This window comes from Onychomys torridus, chromosome 5 (genome assembly GCF_903995425.1).
Source record: "Onychomys torridus chromosome 5, mOncTor1.1, whole genome shotgun sequence".
NCBI classification, from domain to species: domain Eukaryota; kingdom Metazoa; phylum Chordata; class Mammalia; order Rodentia; family Cricetidae; genus Onychomys; species Onychomys torridus.
In genome coordinates this window covers 122835226-122848122 of record NC_050447.1, presented here as the reverse complement: position 1 = coordinate 122848122, position 12897 = coordinate 122835226, and the positions used below count along the sequence as shown (strand labels likewise).

At 47.5% G+C, this 12897-nt stretch overlaps 1 protein-coding gene across 2 annotated transcripts in view; it reads right to left on the bottom strand.

Moving 5' to 3' along the window:
- Positions 1-4861: 4861 nt before the first annotated feature.
- Positions 4862-12897, bottom strand: part of Bicd2 (BICD cargo adaptor 2) — a 48805-nt gene continuing 40769 nt past the window's right edge. The window contains exons 5-8 of one of the 2 annotated variants that reach the window (XM_036187770.1): positions 11356-12378; positions 10695-10846; positions 8620-8830; positions 4862-6901 (exon numbers count right to left, since the gene is read on the bottom strand). In XM_036187770.1, coding sequence (XP_036043663.1) covers positions 6896-6901; positions 8620-8830; positions 10695-10846; positions 11356-12378 — 1392 coding nt within the window. In that variant the 3' untranslated portion in view covers positions 4862-6895. Of the gene's footprint in view, positions 8831-10694; positions 10847-11355; positions 12379-12897 lie in introns of both variants that reach the window. The other variant, XM_036187769.1, reaches the window with a different exon arrangement.

The following is a 12897-nucleotide window of genomic DNA, read 5'->3' as shown; positions in this document are numbered from 1 at the left end:
AAAAACATGAGAACATGAACCCAACTCAGCCAAATCCTTTGCCAGTTCTTGACAGTGTGAACCTATCTTAGGTTTCTTTTAATCTTATTTATGTGTATGTGTGGGTACTTGCAGAGGCTAGCTACAGGCAATTGTGATCTGTTCAACATGGGAACCAAACTCAGGTCCTCTGAAAGAGTAGTAATGCTCTTAACCTTGGTGAGATGTTGTGTACCCTAATAAACTTGCTTGGGGATCAGAGGACATACACTAGAGTACTACCTAATCCTAGAAAAAAAGGCTTCATCCAGCTTCCTACATATGATTTCAGGTTGGAGTCTCTATCAGTTTTCTGCAGGGAACTATGACCACTCTTAACAGTGACTCTGAAGTCTCCAAAACGATGATGGGGCCCCACAACGATTCCATTAGGACAATGATAATATGATAATACCACTCAGCTGACAAACACTACCTAAAAATCGGCTTTGAACTACAAACTGCTCAGGACAATTTGGAGATGGCTAGCTGAGATGAACCATCCTCACAGACTACTCAAGCAAGGACTTGAGACAAGCCCTGCACTTTCCCATTATGCAGAGACTGGACAACAAATAATACAGCTCCCTCTCCCAGAACTTGACAATTAACCCAAAAATCTTTTCAGGATCCCCTAAAGATGCCTTCGCCCTCAAAAAGCAGGAAGTAATTTTAAAAACACAATGCCCACATCCCCAAAAGGTAAGGAGGGTGGTTTTTTATCTTTCAATGGGTTATGGATAAATTGTCATTGTTTAGGATAGTTACAAGTTGTTAATTGATAACGGTCAGGAATAACAGCTAAACAAGGAGATTAGATTCTGGGTTCCTGCTTGAAAAAGAAAGAAGAAAAAAGAGGATATAGATTAAGAGGTAGATTATTGAATCTACTCTTTTAAAAAAAAAGAGATATAGAAATAAAAGAGTAAAGGGTACATTACTGAATTTATTCTGAAAAAAGGAGAATATAGATATGATAAAAGGTAGATTATTGAATCTACTCTGAGAAAAAAGAGGATATGGATATAAGATAAAATGATAGATTGGATCTACTTTTAAAAAGCAACTACTACTTACAAATATTTTACATTGGATTGGATTTTTGTATAATGTATACAAATTATATATATTGACACAGACTTGAGATTGAGTTTGTTAGAAAATACTGTACATATATTTCTAATCTTGTTCAAGGTATTGTACTTATACAGCTCATTTAACAATGTAATGCAAATGGCTAGTCCTTGAAAGGTATTATCATCAACTAATGGATTTAAGAAATGCAACAGAAATATATTTTAGATAGGTAGGTCATCTTCAAACACTTCAGAGATATATAGAATATGGTCTTTAAGATTTTGTTTTGTTTTGTTTTTTGGTTTTTCGAGACAGGGTCTCTGTAGCTTTTGGAGCCTGTCCTGGACTAGCTCTGTAGACAAAGCTGGCCTCGAACTCACAGAGATCCACCTGCCTCTGCCTCCTGAGTGCTGGGATTATAGGCGTGCGCCACCACCGCCCGTCTTATTTAAGATATTTTAATAACAGACTTCCCCCCCCCCTTTTTTATGACAATGAGACATGTTGGCTCCTAGCAGCATCAATCTACTTCAGAGAAGATATGGGCATTGAAGAAATTCCTTATGGAGTTTACTTTCTCTTTCTTTCTGGCAAAAGTTAGCCATTAGACAAGAAAGTGCCCTTGCCTTGACTGCTGACAGTATGCTGTCCAAATTGGACAAGCAAGACACAAAGGAAGGACTGCCAATCCTTGCCAAGACAAGGTAGGAAGGCTCTTTAGAAAATCCTGCTTTACAGATAAATCTGTCAGATATGCTAAGCCTGTAGGCCCAAGATGCCCCAATGTTGCAGAGAAACCTTGGGTGACTGTCCAGGCAGCCAGCCCTTTCTGTCATTCCTCACATTTTTTGGAAGTCACTTGTTTGCATTCCCTCCTTACTCAGTTAATACTATTTCCTTCTCGGGTCTCTGAGGGATTTGAAGATTAGATGGTTATAGTTTTCCTTGTCAACAAATTAGGAGCAGAAACTCACTAAAGAGGTGTAAAGTGTATAAGTTTGAAAGACATCAAAAGATAGTTTTTGACTGGCAATGCAAGTTAGGATAGAAAGTAAATTAGGTACATTTTGGACTCACCAAAATAGGATAGATAATACAGTATTTTCACTGAATTTGTCAAATGCAAATGGTCTAGTCATTGTTGATGTATGTATTGCCTGTATATATTGTATATAGTTACTGTACTTATTGTATATAGTTTTTCTTATATTAGTTATAACCTCCGGGCAACAGTGGCGCACACCTTTAATCCCAGCACTTGGGAGGCAGAGCCAGGCAGATCTCTGTGAGTTCGAGGCCAGCCTGGTCTATAGAGTGAGATCCAAGGCGGGCACCAAAACTACACAGAGAAACCCTGTCTTGAAACCACCCCCCCAAAAAAAAGTAGTTATAACTTTCTTTTATCATGTTAGACAAAAAAGGGGAAATGTGTTGATATATTATATACCCTAATAAACTTGCTTGGGGATTGGGGGACAGAGCCAGCCACTAGGTTAGACATAGAGGTCAGGCAGTAGTGGCACACACCCTTAATCCTATCACTTGAGAGGCAGAAATCTATCTGGATCTCTGTGAGTTCAAGGCGACACTGGGAACAGAGTCAGGTAGTGGTGGCACACGCCTTTAATCCCAGGAAGTAATATGGCAGGGCAGAGAAAGGTATATAAAGTGTGAGGAAACTCACTCTTGAGGCAGAAGATTTCGGAGAGGTGAGAGCATGGCTGGCTGATCTGCTTCTCTGATCTTCCAGCTTTTCTCCTGATATCTGGCTCTTTTTTTTTTTTTTTTTTTTTAATTAATAAGACCTTTTAAGACTCATGTTACACTTACCTGCAGAGTCATCTCTCTAGCCCCCTTCTCTAGTATCTACAACATGTTTCTCATTTCCACTGAGGCTTCCGCACACCCAACGTCTCCCCAACCTTTGGTACAGCTGTCCTACAGTCACTTCTCGTGTGGGTCTCAGAACTACTTTCGTCAAGTATTTCTGCTTTCACCTTGCTGTTGGGATGGAATGAAAGGATCATTTCTCAAGCTAAAGTCTGTCTCTCTCTCTCTCTCTCTCTATCTATCTATCTATCTATATATATATATATGTGTGTGTGTGTGTGTGTGTGTGTATACATATATATGTATATATATAAATATATACACACATATACATACACACACACACATATATATATAAAAAGATTTATCTATTACATATACAGTGTTTGGCCTGCATGTGTGTCTGCAGGCCAGAAGAGGGCACCAGATCTCATTACAGATGGTTGTGAGCCACCATGTGGTTGCTAGGAATTGAACCCAGGTCCTCTGGAAGAGCAGCCAGTGCTCTTAACTGCAAAGCCATCTCTCCAGCCCCCCATTAAGTTCTTTCCTTTTTCCCTCTTTTTTCAACTAATTAGGTCTGTTGATTGTTCCATTTTTAAATTATATTTATATGTGTGCACATGAATACATGCATGCATTCATCTTAGTGCACCTGTGGAGGCCAGACAATAGCTTGAGTTGGTTCTTTCTCTCTGAAATGTGCGTTGTTCCAGGACTGAATTTAGGTCTTCTGGTGTGTCAGCGAGCACCTTCACCATGAAGCCATCTCACTGGCCTGACTTTTCACTAGGGTTGTTTCAGTTGAATCTTAGTCATTTTAATTTGTATCACTTTTTAAAACTGTGTGTGTGTGTGTGTGTGTGTGTGTGTGTGTGTGTATGTGTGTGTGTGTGTGTGTGTGTGTGTATGAGTGTGTGTGTGCGGGTGTGTGTGTGTGTGTGTGTGTGTGTGTGTATGTGTGTGTATGTGTATGTATGTGTGTATGTGTGTGTGTATGAGTGTGTGTGCGTGTGTATGTGTGTATTATGTGTGCATGTGTGTGTATGTATGTATGTGTGTATGTATGTGTATGAGTGTGAGTGTGTGTGTGTGTGTGTGTGTGTGTGTGTGTGTGTGTGTTCATGGAGACCAGAGGAGGGTCTTGAGTCCCTGGAACTGTAGTTACAGAGGTTACAAGTTTCCTGATGTAGGTGCTGGGAACTGAACTAGGTCCTCTGTCAGCACAGTATGCCCTCCTAACTTCTGAGTCATATCTCTAGCCCTGTCTCATTCTAATTTTTTAATATCCCTATAAAAATCAATAATAGATCTCAGTTTTCATTTCTTAGTTTAGTGTTTTGCATTCTCTCTATCTTAGCTAAAGGACTAAAGAGAGGAAGCTTCAGAGGGGCTGGAAGGCATTCAGCATTTCGAAGGCTCTGGAAGTAGACCCTGGGTAAGGAGGCGACCAGAGAGTACCCTGGCATCTACTGTTCAAGGAGTTAAGACATTGTTCCGTGTTCTCACACCCAGAAGCAGTTATTCCAGTGCACTGGGTGTAAATCTGCACATATTCTACAGTTAAATATGTATATTGACCAGTGCATCACCCTTGTTCCCTAGATCTATTCACTCCCAGGTTTCAAGCAAGACTTTGGCCAGCACAGGTTTCCATCCATCCCACTGAACTACTGTTTCCTCAGCAGGAAGTGTCGGTTACTCATGAGTCCTGTAGACACTGCAATGAGTGCTGACCGCCTTGCTGCCGGTCTCCATACTGAATAAAGTGGGCGACCCTGGAGGCACATCCGCATCCAAAGAATGGACCCCAGGTGGTCTCTGGCCCCCACTCTAAGTGTCCTCCAACAGGATGGCTGTAGGAGGCCCCGGCCTCACCTACACACTGAAAGCAGTTACCTGGCGCAGGAGTGAAAGCAATCACAGAGGGCAAACATGTGCTTCATTTTTTATTCTTCTTTATTGGTCCTACCAATGTGACTCTTTACCCAGGCCCAGTTTTCCTATGTGCCCGCCACACAACTGCACCTTAAGTCTCAGCTACTGTCTCCCTCCTGTGCCTTTTCCTCACTTGGCCTCATTTTCTCAGAAACTGAAGGCATCTGCTTATTATTATTTGTTTTGGGTCTGTGTAAAGGTTCCTTGGCAGGAGAACATGCATATGACTTTTAAAATAAAGACCAACATTCTGACACTAAGGTAACACACAGAAAAAATACAGTACTTAGACATCATTGCAAATAAATACCCCATACAGATGATGTTATCTCAAATGTAACAATATTTGTATGAATCAACACTGTAACAGAAGGCAAAGAGTCCCAACAACTAGGAATAAGAAATGCTCATTCCAGGAAACAGAATTCTTCAATTCCTAACCATTTATATTATTATAATTTGTCCCTTTTTTGGAGGCCAGAGCACAATTTCTCTTCCTCCACTAGTACCAATTTGACCACACCCTGAACCTCACTTAGCAAGTAGTCTGCTAAGGAGTTTTAGTGACTTCTGTTTCCTGAAATTAACAGTGATTAGTTACACCAAGCAAGAGAAGATAGAATGTCTTGTTTTCACATTTGCAAAGAATACTATGGCTAACCTTCTTCCGTACTCACAGGCCGACTACGCCGCCGGCTCTCCTGACGCCCTCGGCTCTTCACAAACGTGATGTTTGTACAGCTTGCTTAGCTTGTCCCATGAAGTCCATTTGGTTCCCAAAGCACACTCCAGGTTTTTTGTGTTTGTTCTGTTTCTAAGCCCCTGAATTTGCATGTGAAGAATTACTGACTAACAGAATTTTGCACAATCACTGTTCTCTCTCCCTCAATGAAGATGCCCAGGTATGAAGTGAGCCAGGTACCCGCTCCTACCTGTTGGTCCACACTGGCCTTCAGCATTCCCAACTAGCTCTCCGCTGCCCATTGTAGAGAACTTACTTGGCTGGGACACCTCCCTTAACTGATGAAGGCACTACTGGCAATGGTTACTAACAAAAAGGTGTTGAAATAGAACACCCTAAAAATCGACAACTGTAGAATTTTCTAAGTGTACCACAATTTGGCACAACAACCAGAATAACAAAACAATTCCAATTTGGAATTTCACTGGTGCAGTTGTATAAAATTCTGTTAGTCAGTCATGCTTCACAATGTCCTAAAACCCAGAAAATTCTGGAATTTGTAGGTAATACTACTCATTCAATAATTTATGCTTTCAAGTGCCTATTACTGTTTTAACCAGAGCAAAGGTCAAGTTTTCTTCTTGTTACGTTGAACTATTCCTAAGAATAATAATAATACAATATGAAAAACCCCAGAATTGGAATACCCTGGATTTCTTAATGAACATGGCATTTAAAATCTGTAATTTCAAACATGAACCACAATGCCGTGTCCTCTAAAGGCTGTTGAACCACAGCATGGATACACTAGCCAGCTCCTTGCCGGGTCGAAGCCTCACCTGCAGTCTAGCTACACACTATGGAGCACAGCTCTGCCTCGTGCCGACGCCAGATCAACACGCTGGAGTTAGGACGGACAGCTACAGGACCATGAGCACAGACCACGGCATCGGAGACCGTCTCTACGCGAGGAATTAAGGAAGCAAATATAATATCAAAATATCAAAAGTGCACAGGTTGATCGGATAAAAAAGGAGCATGTGTAATAAGGAGACCCCCATGGCAGGCGGTCCAGCAGGCCCCTAGAGAGCCTGGCAGTGGTTGTGGAAGCAGGTTCTTCGGCCGTACACCGGCCTTTCCAAGCAGCAGCTCGCAGCATTCTCAAGAGTAAAGCTTTTTTTCTCCCATTAAGAACTTGGGGAATGCTATTTTGGAAAGAATTACAGTGGCATATCCAAACATCTCTAAGTGGACTTTAGGCTGCCCTTCCTTCCTCTGCATAGGCCATGGGAGGGGGGGAGGGGCTGCAGTGTGACAGGGCCGGTGGCCACATCCTCCCAGCAGCTAACTCTACAGCTGAAAACAGGAGAAAACAAGACAGCATTAGAGATCAGTCACCTGCCACTTCCTGCTCACTTGACAGCTAAAGCTCTTGTTCTGAGAGTGAGCGAGCACATTAGTCGGCAGAGAAGGCCTGCATGTGTGTTAGGGGATGGGGCTCCAAGTGCCTGCAAAGCCCCATATGATGTAAGAGAAGCTGCGCTCTGACCCAAAGAAAAGGAAAGGCAAAAGGAGGGTGGGCATGCGGGCAGCCATTCCTAGGGCAGACATGCAAGGGACGCACCACGGGTGGTCTATTCTACCGTCAGTGCGTGACTGTGTGGTGCCTTGACTCTGAAGGAGACTGAACAACCCAAGCACCACACAGAGGCAAGAAAGAGAAAGCTGTCTGAGAGACCACAAGGTCCCATGTTGGGTACCAATGCTGTGTTCCACTCCGTGAAAGACACCTTTCCACAGGGAGAGACAGGCCAGCAGCTGTCACAGGAAATGGGAGTCTGGGAGGGAAATACTGAGCAGAGTCCTGCTCCACAGCGCACTAAAGCAAACGCCTGATGCCACAGCTCTGCACCGACAGAGCCTCTGGAAAATGAGGCCTCAGTGGCCTTTCTTCCTTCTGTAGCGTGCCCAGATTGCACAGAGAACCACATGACTCTTACCTGCAGGCCCTGAGCACAGCTCCGGGCCCACAAAAAGCCCTTCCAGCACACAGCTGGGCTCTACTGGACCAGTGCAACTTGGCAGAGCTCACCAGCACTTCTTAACATGCTGCTTCTTTGGGTCTGACAACTCCTAGGAAAAGGCCCGAGCATGGGTTATGGGTCTCCAAGTACCAAAGAACAGGCTCTGCACCAAAGACCAGGGTCTGACCAGGCACTTGGAACACTTTCTCATTAAAAAAGGAAAGCTAGGCCCTCAGGCCCTGCCGGTTTGTCACCTCACAGGGCAGAGCAGCATGTAGATCTCAGAGATGAGACCCTAAGCAGCCAAGCTCTGTCCTCCTGGGCTACGGTTATTTGAGTCTGAAGTGTGGGGTCTCATCGCAGAATGCAGGCTCTTGGGGTCAGTTGCCTCTGGGACCGGGAAGAAGTTCTGCACTTCTGTCCTGAATATGATTTGCAGTGAGATGCTGCACAAAATATAAGGAAACTTTTCATGAAAGTACACCAACCACAAAGAGCTAACCTGGGCTGCTCCTACGATGCAGGCCTGAGCCTCATAAAACTGCTTTCAAGTGCTGATATTAGACACATGCGAGGGACATGCAAGTTTCAACTCAGGCTCTGCCCATGTGCCCAGGGCAGGACTCTCCCTCGAGTTCTCCTAATAGTGCCTGGGGACCCTGGAAAACACTTTCACCTCACTGTCTTACACACAGGTGTGCAGCTCTACCCCCACCTTTGATACCACCACCCCAGACAGAACGGATACGGATATCCGTGAGGGGCTGGGGTGAGAAGCAACACAAGCTCAAAATGTCCTGGTGACGGATGTGCCCCAGTGCTGCCACTCGTCTAGAACGCTGGCCGCCCTCCGTGCGTTAGTCACATTAAGACCGGCCTAGCACTGCTGTCCCACTGCAACGGGTTAGTTGAGGTGAAGCGGACGTTAGCGGCGTGCAGCACCCCACAGCCCTAATCACAGTAAATGCTGTGCTTCTCACTGCAGAACACCTGGTTGGCCAGCCCGGTGCCCTCCGCCCTCTCGCTGGCACAGGCACAGGTGTGACTTACGCTCGGTGTGGCTGGCTTGGCCTTGGGGGTAGCCTTGTTGCGGCCCCTACGGGTCTGCTCATGGTCCAGCTCTAGCAGCTCCAGCCGCTGGGTGAGTGCCAGCTTCTGTTGGATGGCCATGCGCAAGAGGGAATTAAGAGTCTTCTTCTCGTCCTCTGCGGCTGCCAGCTGCCGCTGCATCTCGTCCAGCTGTGTGATGTACTCATCACATCTATGGAGACAGAACACGGCTGAAAGGCCCAGACAAGGGAAGGCAGACCCCAGGCATCCCACCCCAGGGTGTTTCTTTCTTGGAGCCTGAGCCAGGGCTGCTGAGGCTTGTTGGGAATTCTTTCAGCAAAGGCTCCTTTGCAAAAAGGCCATGACCAGGACCAGAGAAGCAGTGCCCAAATAGAATAGCCCTGTAAGCCTACCTTCAGTTCTGTGTTACTGGGTTTGTTTCTTTTGTGTGTGTGTATGGGGGAGAGGCAGAAGGAGTGGGGCTGGATAGCTAGTTTTTATGTCAACCTGACACAGACTATTGTCATCTGAGGGAACCTTGACTGAGAAAATGCCCCCCAAGACTGGCCTGTGGGTGAGACTGTGATCCATTTTCTTAACTAGTGATTGATGTGGGAAGGCCCAGCTCACCATGGGTGGTGCCATCTTTGCCTAGTGGTCCTAGGTGCTCTAAGCAATCAGGCTGAACAAGCCATGAGAGCACTCCTCCAGTAAGCAGCACTCCTCCATGGCCCTACAGTTCCTGCCTCCAGGTTCCTGCCTCCAGCTCCTACCCTGACTTCCCTGGATGATCAACTATAAGCACTTTCCTCTCCAAGTTTCTTTGGGCCATGGTGTTTTATTACAGCAATAGAAAACCTCACTAAGCCAGGCATGGTGGCGCACGCCTTTAATTCCAGCACTTGGAAGACAGAGGCAGACAGATCTCTGTGAGTTCAAGGCCAGCCTGGTGTACATAGTGAGTTCCAGGCCAGCCAGGGCTACATAGCAAGACTGTCTCAAAAAAGAAAAAAGAATTTTTTTTCTGAGCCCCAGTAGGAGGAAACTTCCAGAGAAATCCTGGAACTCCTTTGGCCCTGCTGCCCTGGCAGGGGCCTACCTGTAGGGATGCTAAGACACTGGGAGCAGCCAGGTGGAGTGAGGGAGCAGGCCCCTAGCCCATCCTGTCTGCCTCTGAACCTCAGCTTCTTCACACTCTACAAGAAAGGGCCAAGTCTACCAAGTGCAGTTCTCAGCCTTGTCTTCCCCAGTGTCATCCCAACTTACACCAGCAGGTGGCACCACCTGACTTTAAGGGTGATAGGCAGGGGCCCTGTTTTCCAGCCTTAAGACTTCTTTCCTAGCCTGGGAAGCCTATCCACCCTTAAAAGGTCCCCAGGCCACAAAGATGCCCCACGAGAGAGGAAGGAAAGCTGTACACCTCCCAGGCCGAAAGCTCCCTTGCCCATTCCCTGATAGAAAGGCCAGAAATGGATGGCAAATTACTGAGTTGGAACCCCCAACAGGGTCCTGCAACATGGAGAGGAATAACAAACTAGCCTGGGCCTATCACCACTGGAACAAAGTGAGATCTCACAGTTGTATCCCCAATTCCCAAAGCTCACTTCTCTTAGCCTTTTGCTTCTAAGACTCAAGGCACAACAAACAGCCTCCAGGCTCATTAGTAGGAAAATCTGAACCAGGTTTCTGGGGGCCACAGGAACAGGGCAATGGATACACACCTCTGCTGAATGTCTGCCTCAGTGGTACCTACCAGTCCTGGTCCACAGGTGGGCGCCTGCCTACATGATTCACAGAGGCTGGGGTACAGCCAGCTGGGACCCTGGTGCTGAACAGTCTTTCCATTGCCTTGCTTTCCCTTGTTACCAACTAGAGCCAGGCACACGTGCTGGGCTGGGCTGGGGGCAGGCATCTGCAAACCTGGAGCTGTGTTGGGGTGCCTGATGGTGCTGCAGCACAGGTGCTGAACCAGCAGGCCTACAGGCCTCGGGGAAAAGACTGAAGCTTGTGGCTAAGGGCAACAGGTAGCTCTAGAGGGGGACTGCAGGAGAGGGGGCCACTAGTGGTGTAGTTACCTGGTGGCAAACATGGCCCGCAGGGAGGAGAAGGTGGCTGCATCTTCCTTGAGGGCCTTGAGTTCATTCCGTAGCTTCATCATGGTCTCGGTCACCATGGCCTTCTCATTCTCATACTTGCTCTTCAGGTTAGCCAGGGCCACCTCAGCTGTCTGGGGGACAAAGAGGTATAAAGTCAGTAGGTGGGGTGAAGCTGCTCAAGGGAAGCCCTGGGTTTACAGTGGGAACTGGGTCCAAGGTGGTGAAAACTTCTCTGGAAAAAAAAAAAACCTCCCCTCATATGCAGGCTTGGGGACAGAATGACAGCCATGCTCACCGAAGGTCAGCTTGCCTCAGTGAGTCCCACCCTCTGATCCTGATTAGCAGGGAAGGATGTCCCAGAGCCTGTCCTGGAGAAGCCAAAAAGCCTTGTATCAGCCCCTCGGGGCACTTGGGCAACAGCCCTGTTACTCCGGCATCAGAATCTCTGTAAGGTGGTCAGCAGCAGCAGTTCTGGTTTGGGCTCTCTAACGCCCAGTCACTCTACCTCTTGTCTGAGCCCTGGGGAAGGGGACAGCAGGAGACTAATCTAACAAGGGAAGGGCACAGGCCTGAGGGCCCTGCAAAGAGTGGAGGTGGCACCCTCCCAGTGGGCTCTAGTGCTCCATCCACTTTATCTCACCTGCTTGTTGGCCTTGAGCACTGTTCGAAGTGTGGTGATCTGTTCCCGCTTGGTGCTCAGCAGTGACTTCAGCTTGAGGATCTCCTCCATGAGTGCCTCTTTATCCTTGTCCACAGCAGGGCCCAGCTCCTGTGAGGCAATTCGCTGCCGGGACAGCTCAGTTGTACGATCTACGGCTGTCTGTAGGTGCTTGATCTGGTCTCGGATGATGGCGATCAGGTTGTAGATGTTCATAGGTTCCCGACGGGGGTCACTCAATGGTGATGGCAGTGAAGAGCTGGGTGAAGGGCTGCTGTCCCCAGTCCCATCTGCTCGGCCCACCTCTGTGGCCAATAGCCCCTTGGGCAAAAGGACAGGTGAACGGCGCCCCCGGCCCTCGGGGCTGGTGCGGCCAGCCTTGCCCTGGCCCTCACGGTAATAATCCAACATGACACGGTTGGGTGTCTCATTGTTGCACATACACACATGATGGTACAGGTTGGCCAGCTCCTCACTGAAGGTCACAAGCTCATCCTGAGCCACATTCAGGCTGCCCTGGGTCTCACCAGCCACATCGCTCACCTTCTTCAGCTCCTTCTCCAGCTGGGCCAACAGCTCTCGGTCCTGGTGGCTAGCCTTCTCTAGCAGAGAGACCTTCTCTGTGAGTGCCTGGCCCTCAGCCTCATAGCGGCCCTTCTCTTCTGCATGTTGGGCCTCACAAGCTTCGTGTGTGCTGCGTAATGCCTTGAGCTGCTCCCGGAGTTCACCAGCCTCAGCCACAGCCACATGGTACTTGCAGGCCAGGATCTCAGGCCCATTGATGTCCACCTCATAGTAGTCACCATCTTCATGGCTATCACGGTCCTTCTCGTTATCCAGGGAAGTCTGCCGTTCCTTGCCAGCCTGCAGGCGCCTCAGGGCGCTAAGGTTCTCTGTGAGACGACTCACCTTCTCGTGTTGCTCAGAGAGGGTCCCCCGCGCCTGCTCCAGCTGCTTCTGGGTGTCCTGCAGTGTTGTCAGTAGGCCCACCTTCTCCCGCTCCATCTGCAAAGGTAGATGTGGCAGGAAAGAGGGCCATTAAAGGGCTCCAGGACTGCCCAGTGACATCTCGGGCTATGCCAGAAATTCCCTGGTCATGCCACTAGTGACAGCAGACTGGACAGAATTCACCACAAAGACCATGAGTATCACCAACCAAAGTGGTCACCCATAAAGGTTCACTCTGCATGTGTTGGAGGGAAGCTGGGCTTCAAAAGTAGAATTCCAGGGCAAAATGGCAGGGTCCTTAAGTGTCCAGCTCTCTACTACTTTCCTTTCTCATGTTGGAGAGAACACTCACTTACTAGATCGACTACAAACTTTCAGATGTGCCAATGCATGGCCCTGCTGAGACTCTGGCTTGTGGACTATAGGTAGGAGTTACATGACGGGCCATGTCACCTCACCCTGACAGGATATGGGTAGCAAAGAGAGCAACAGGGCACATGGTACTAAACTTACACAACAATCAGGAACCTACTTCTCCAGGACACTACTCTTCACTAACGGAGCTTCAGTTGTGGT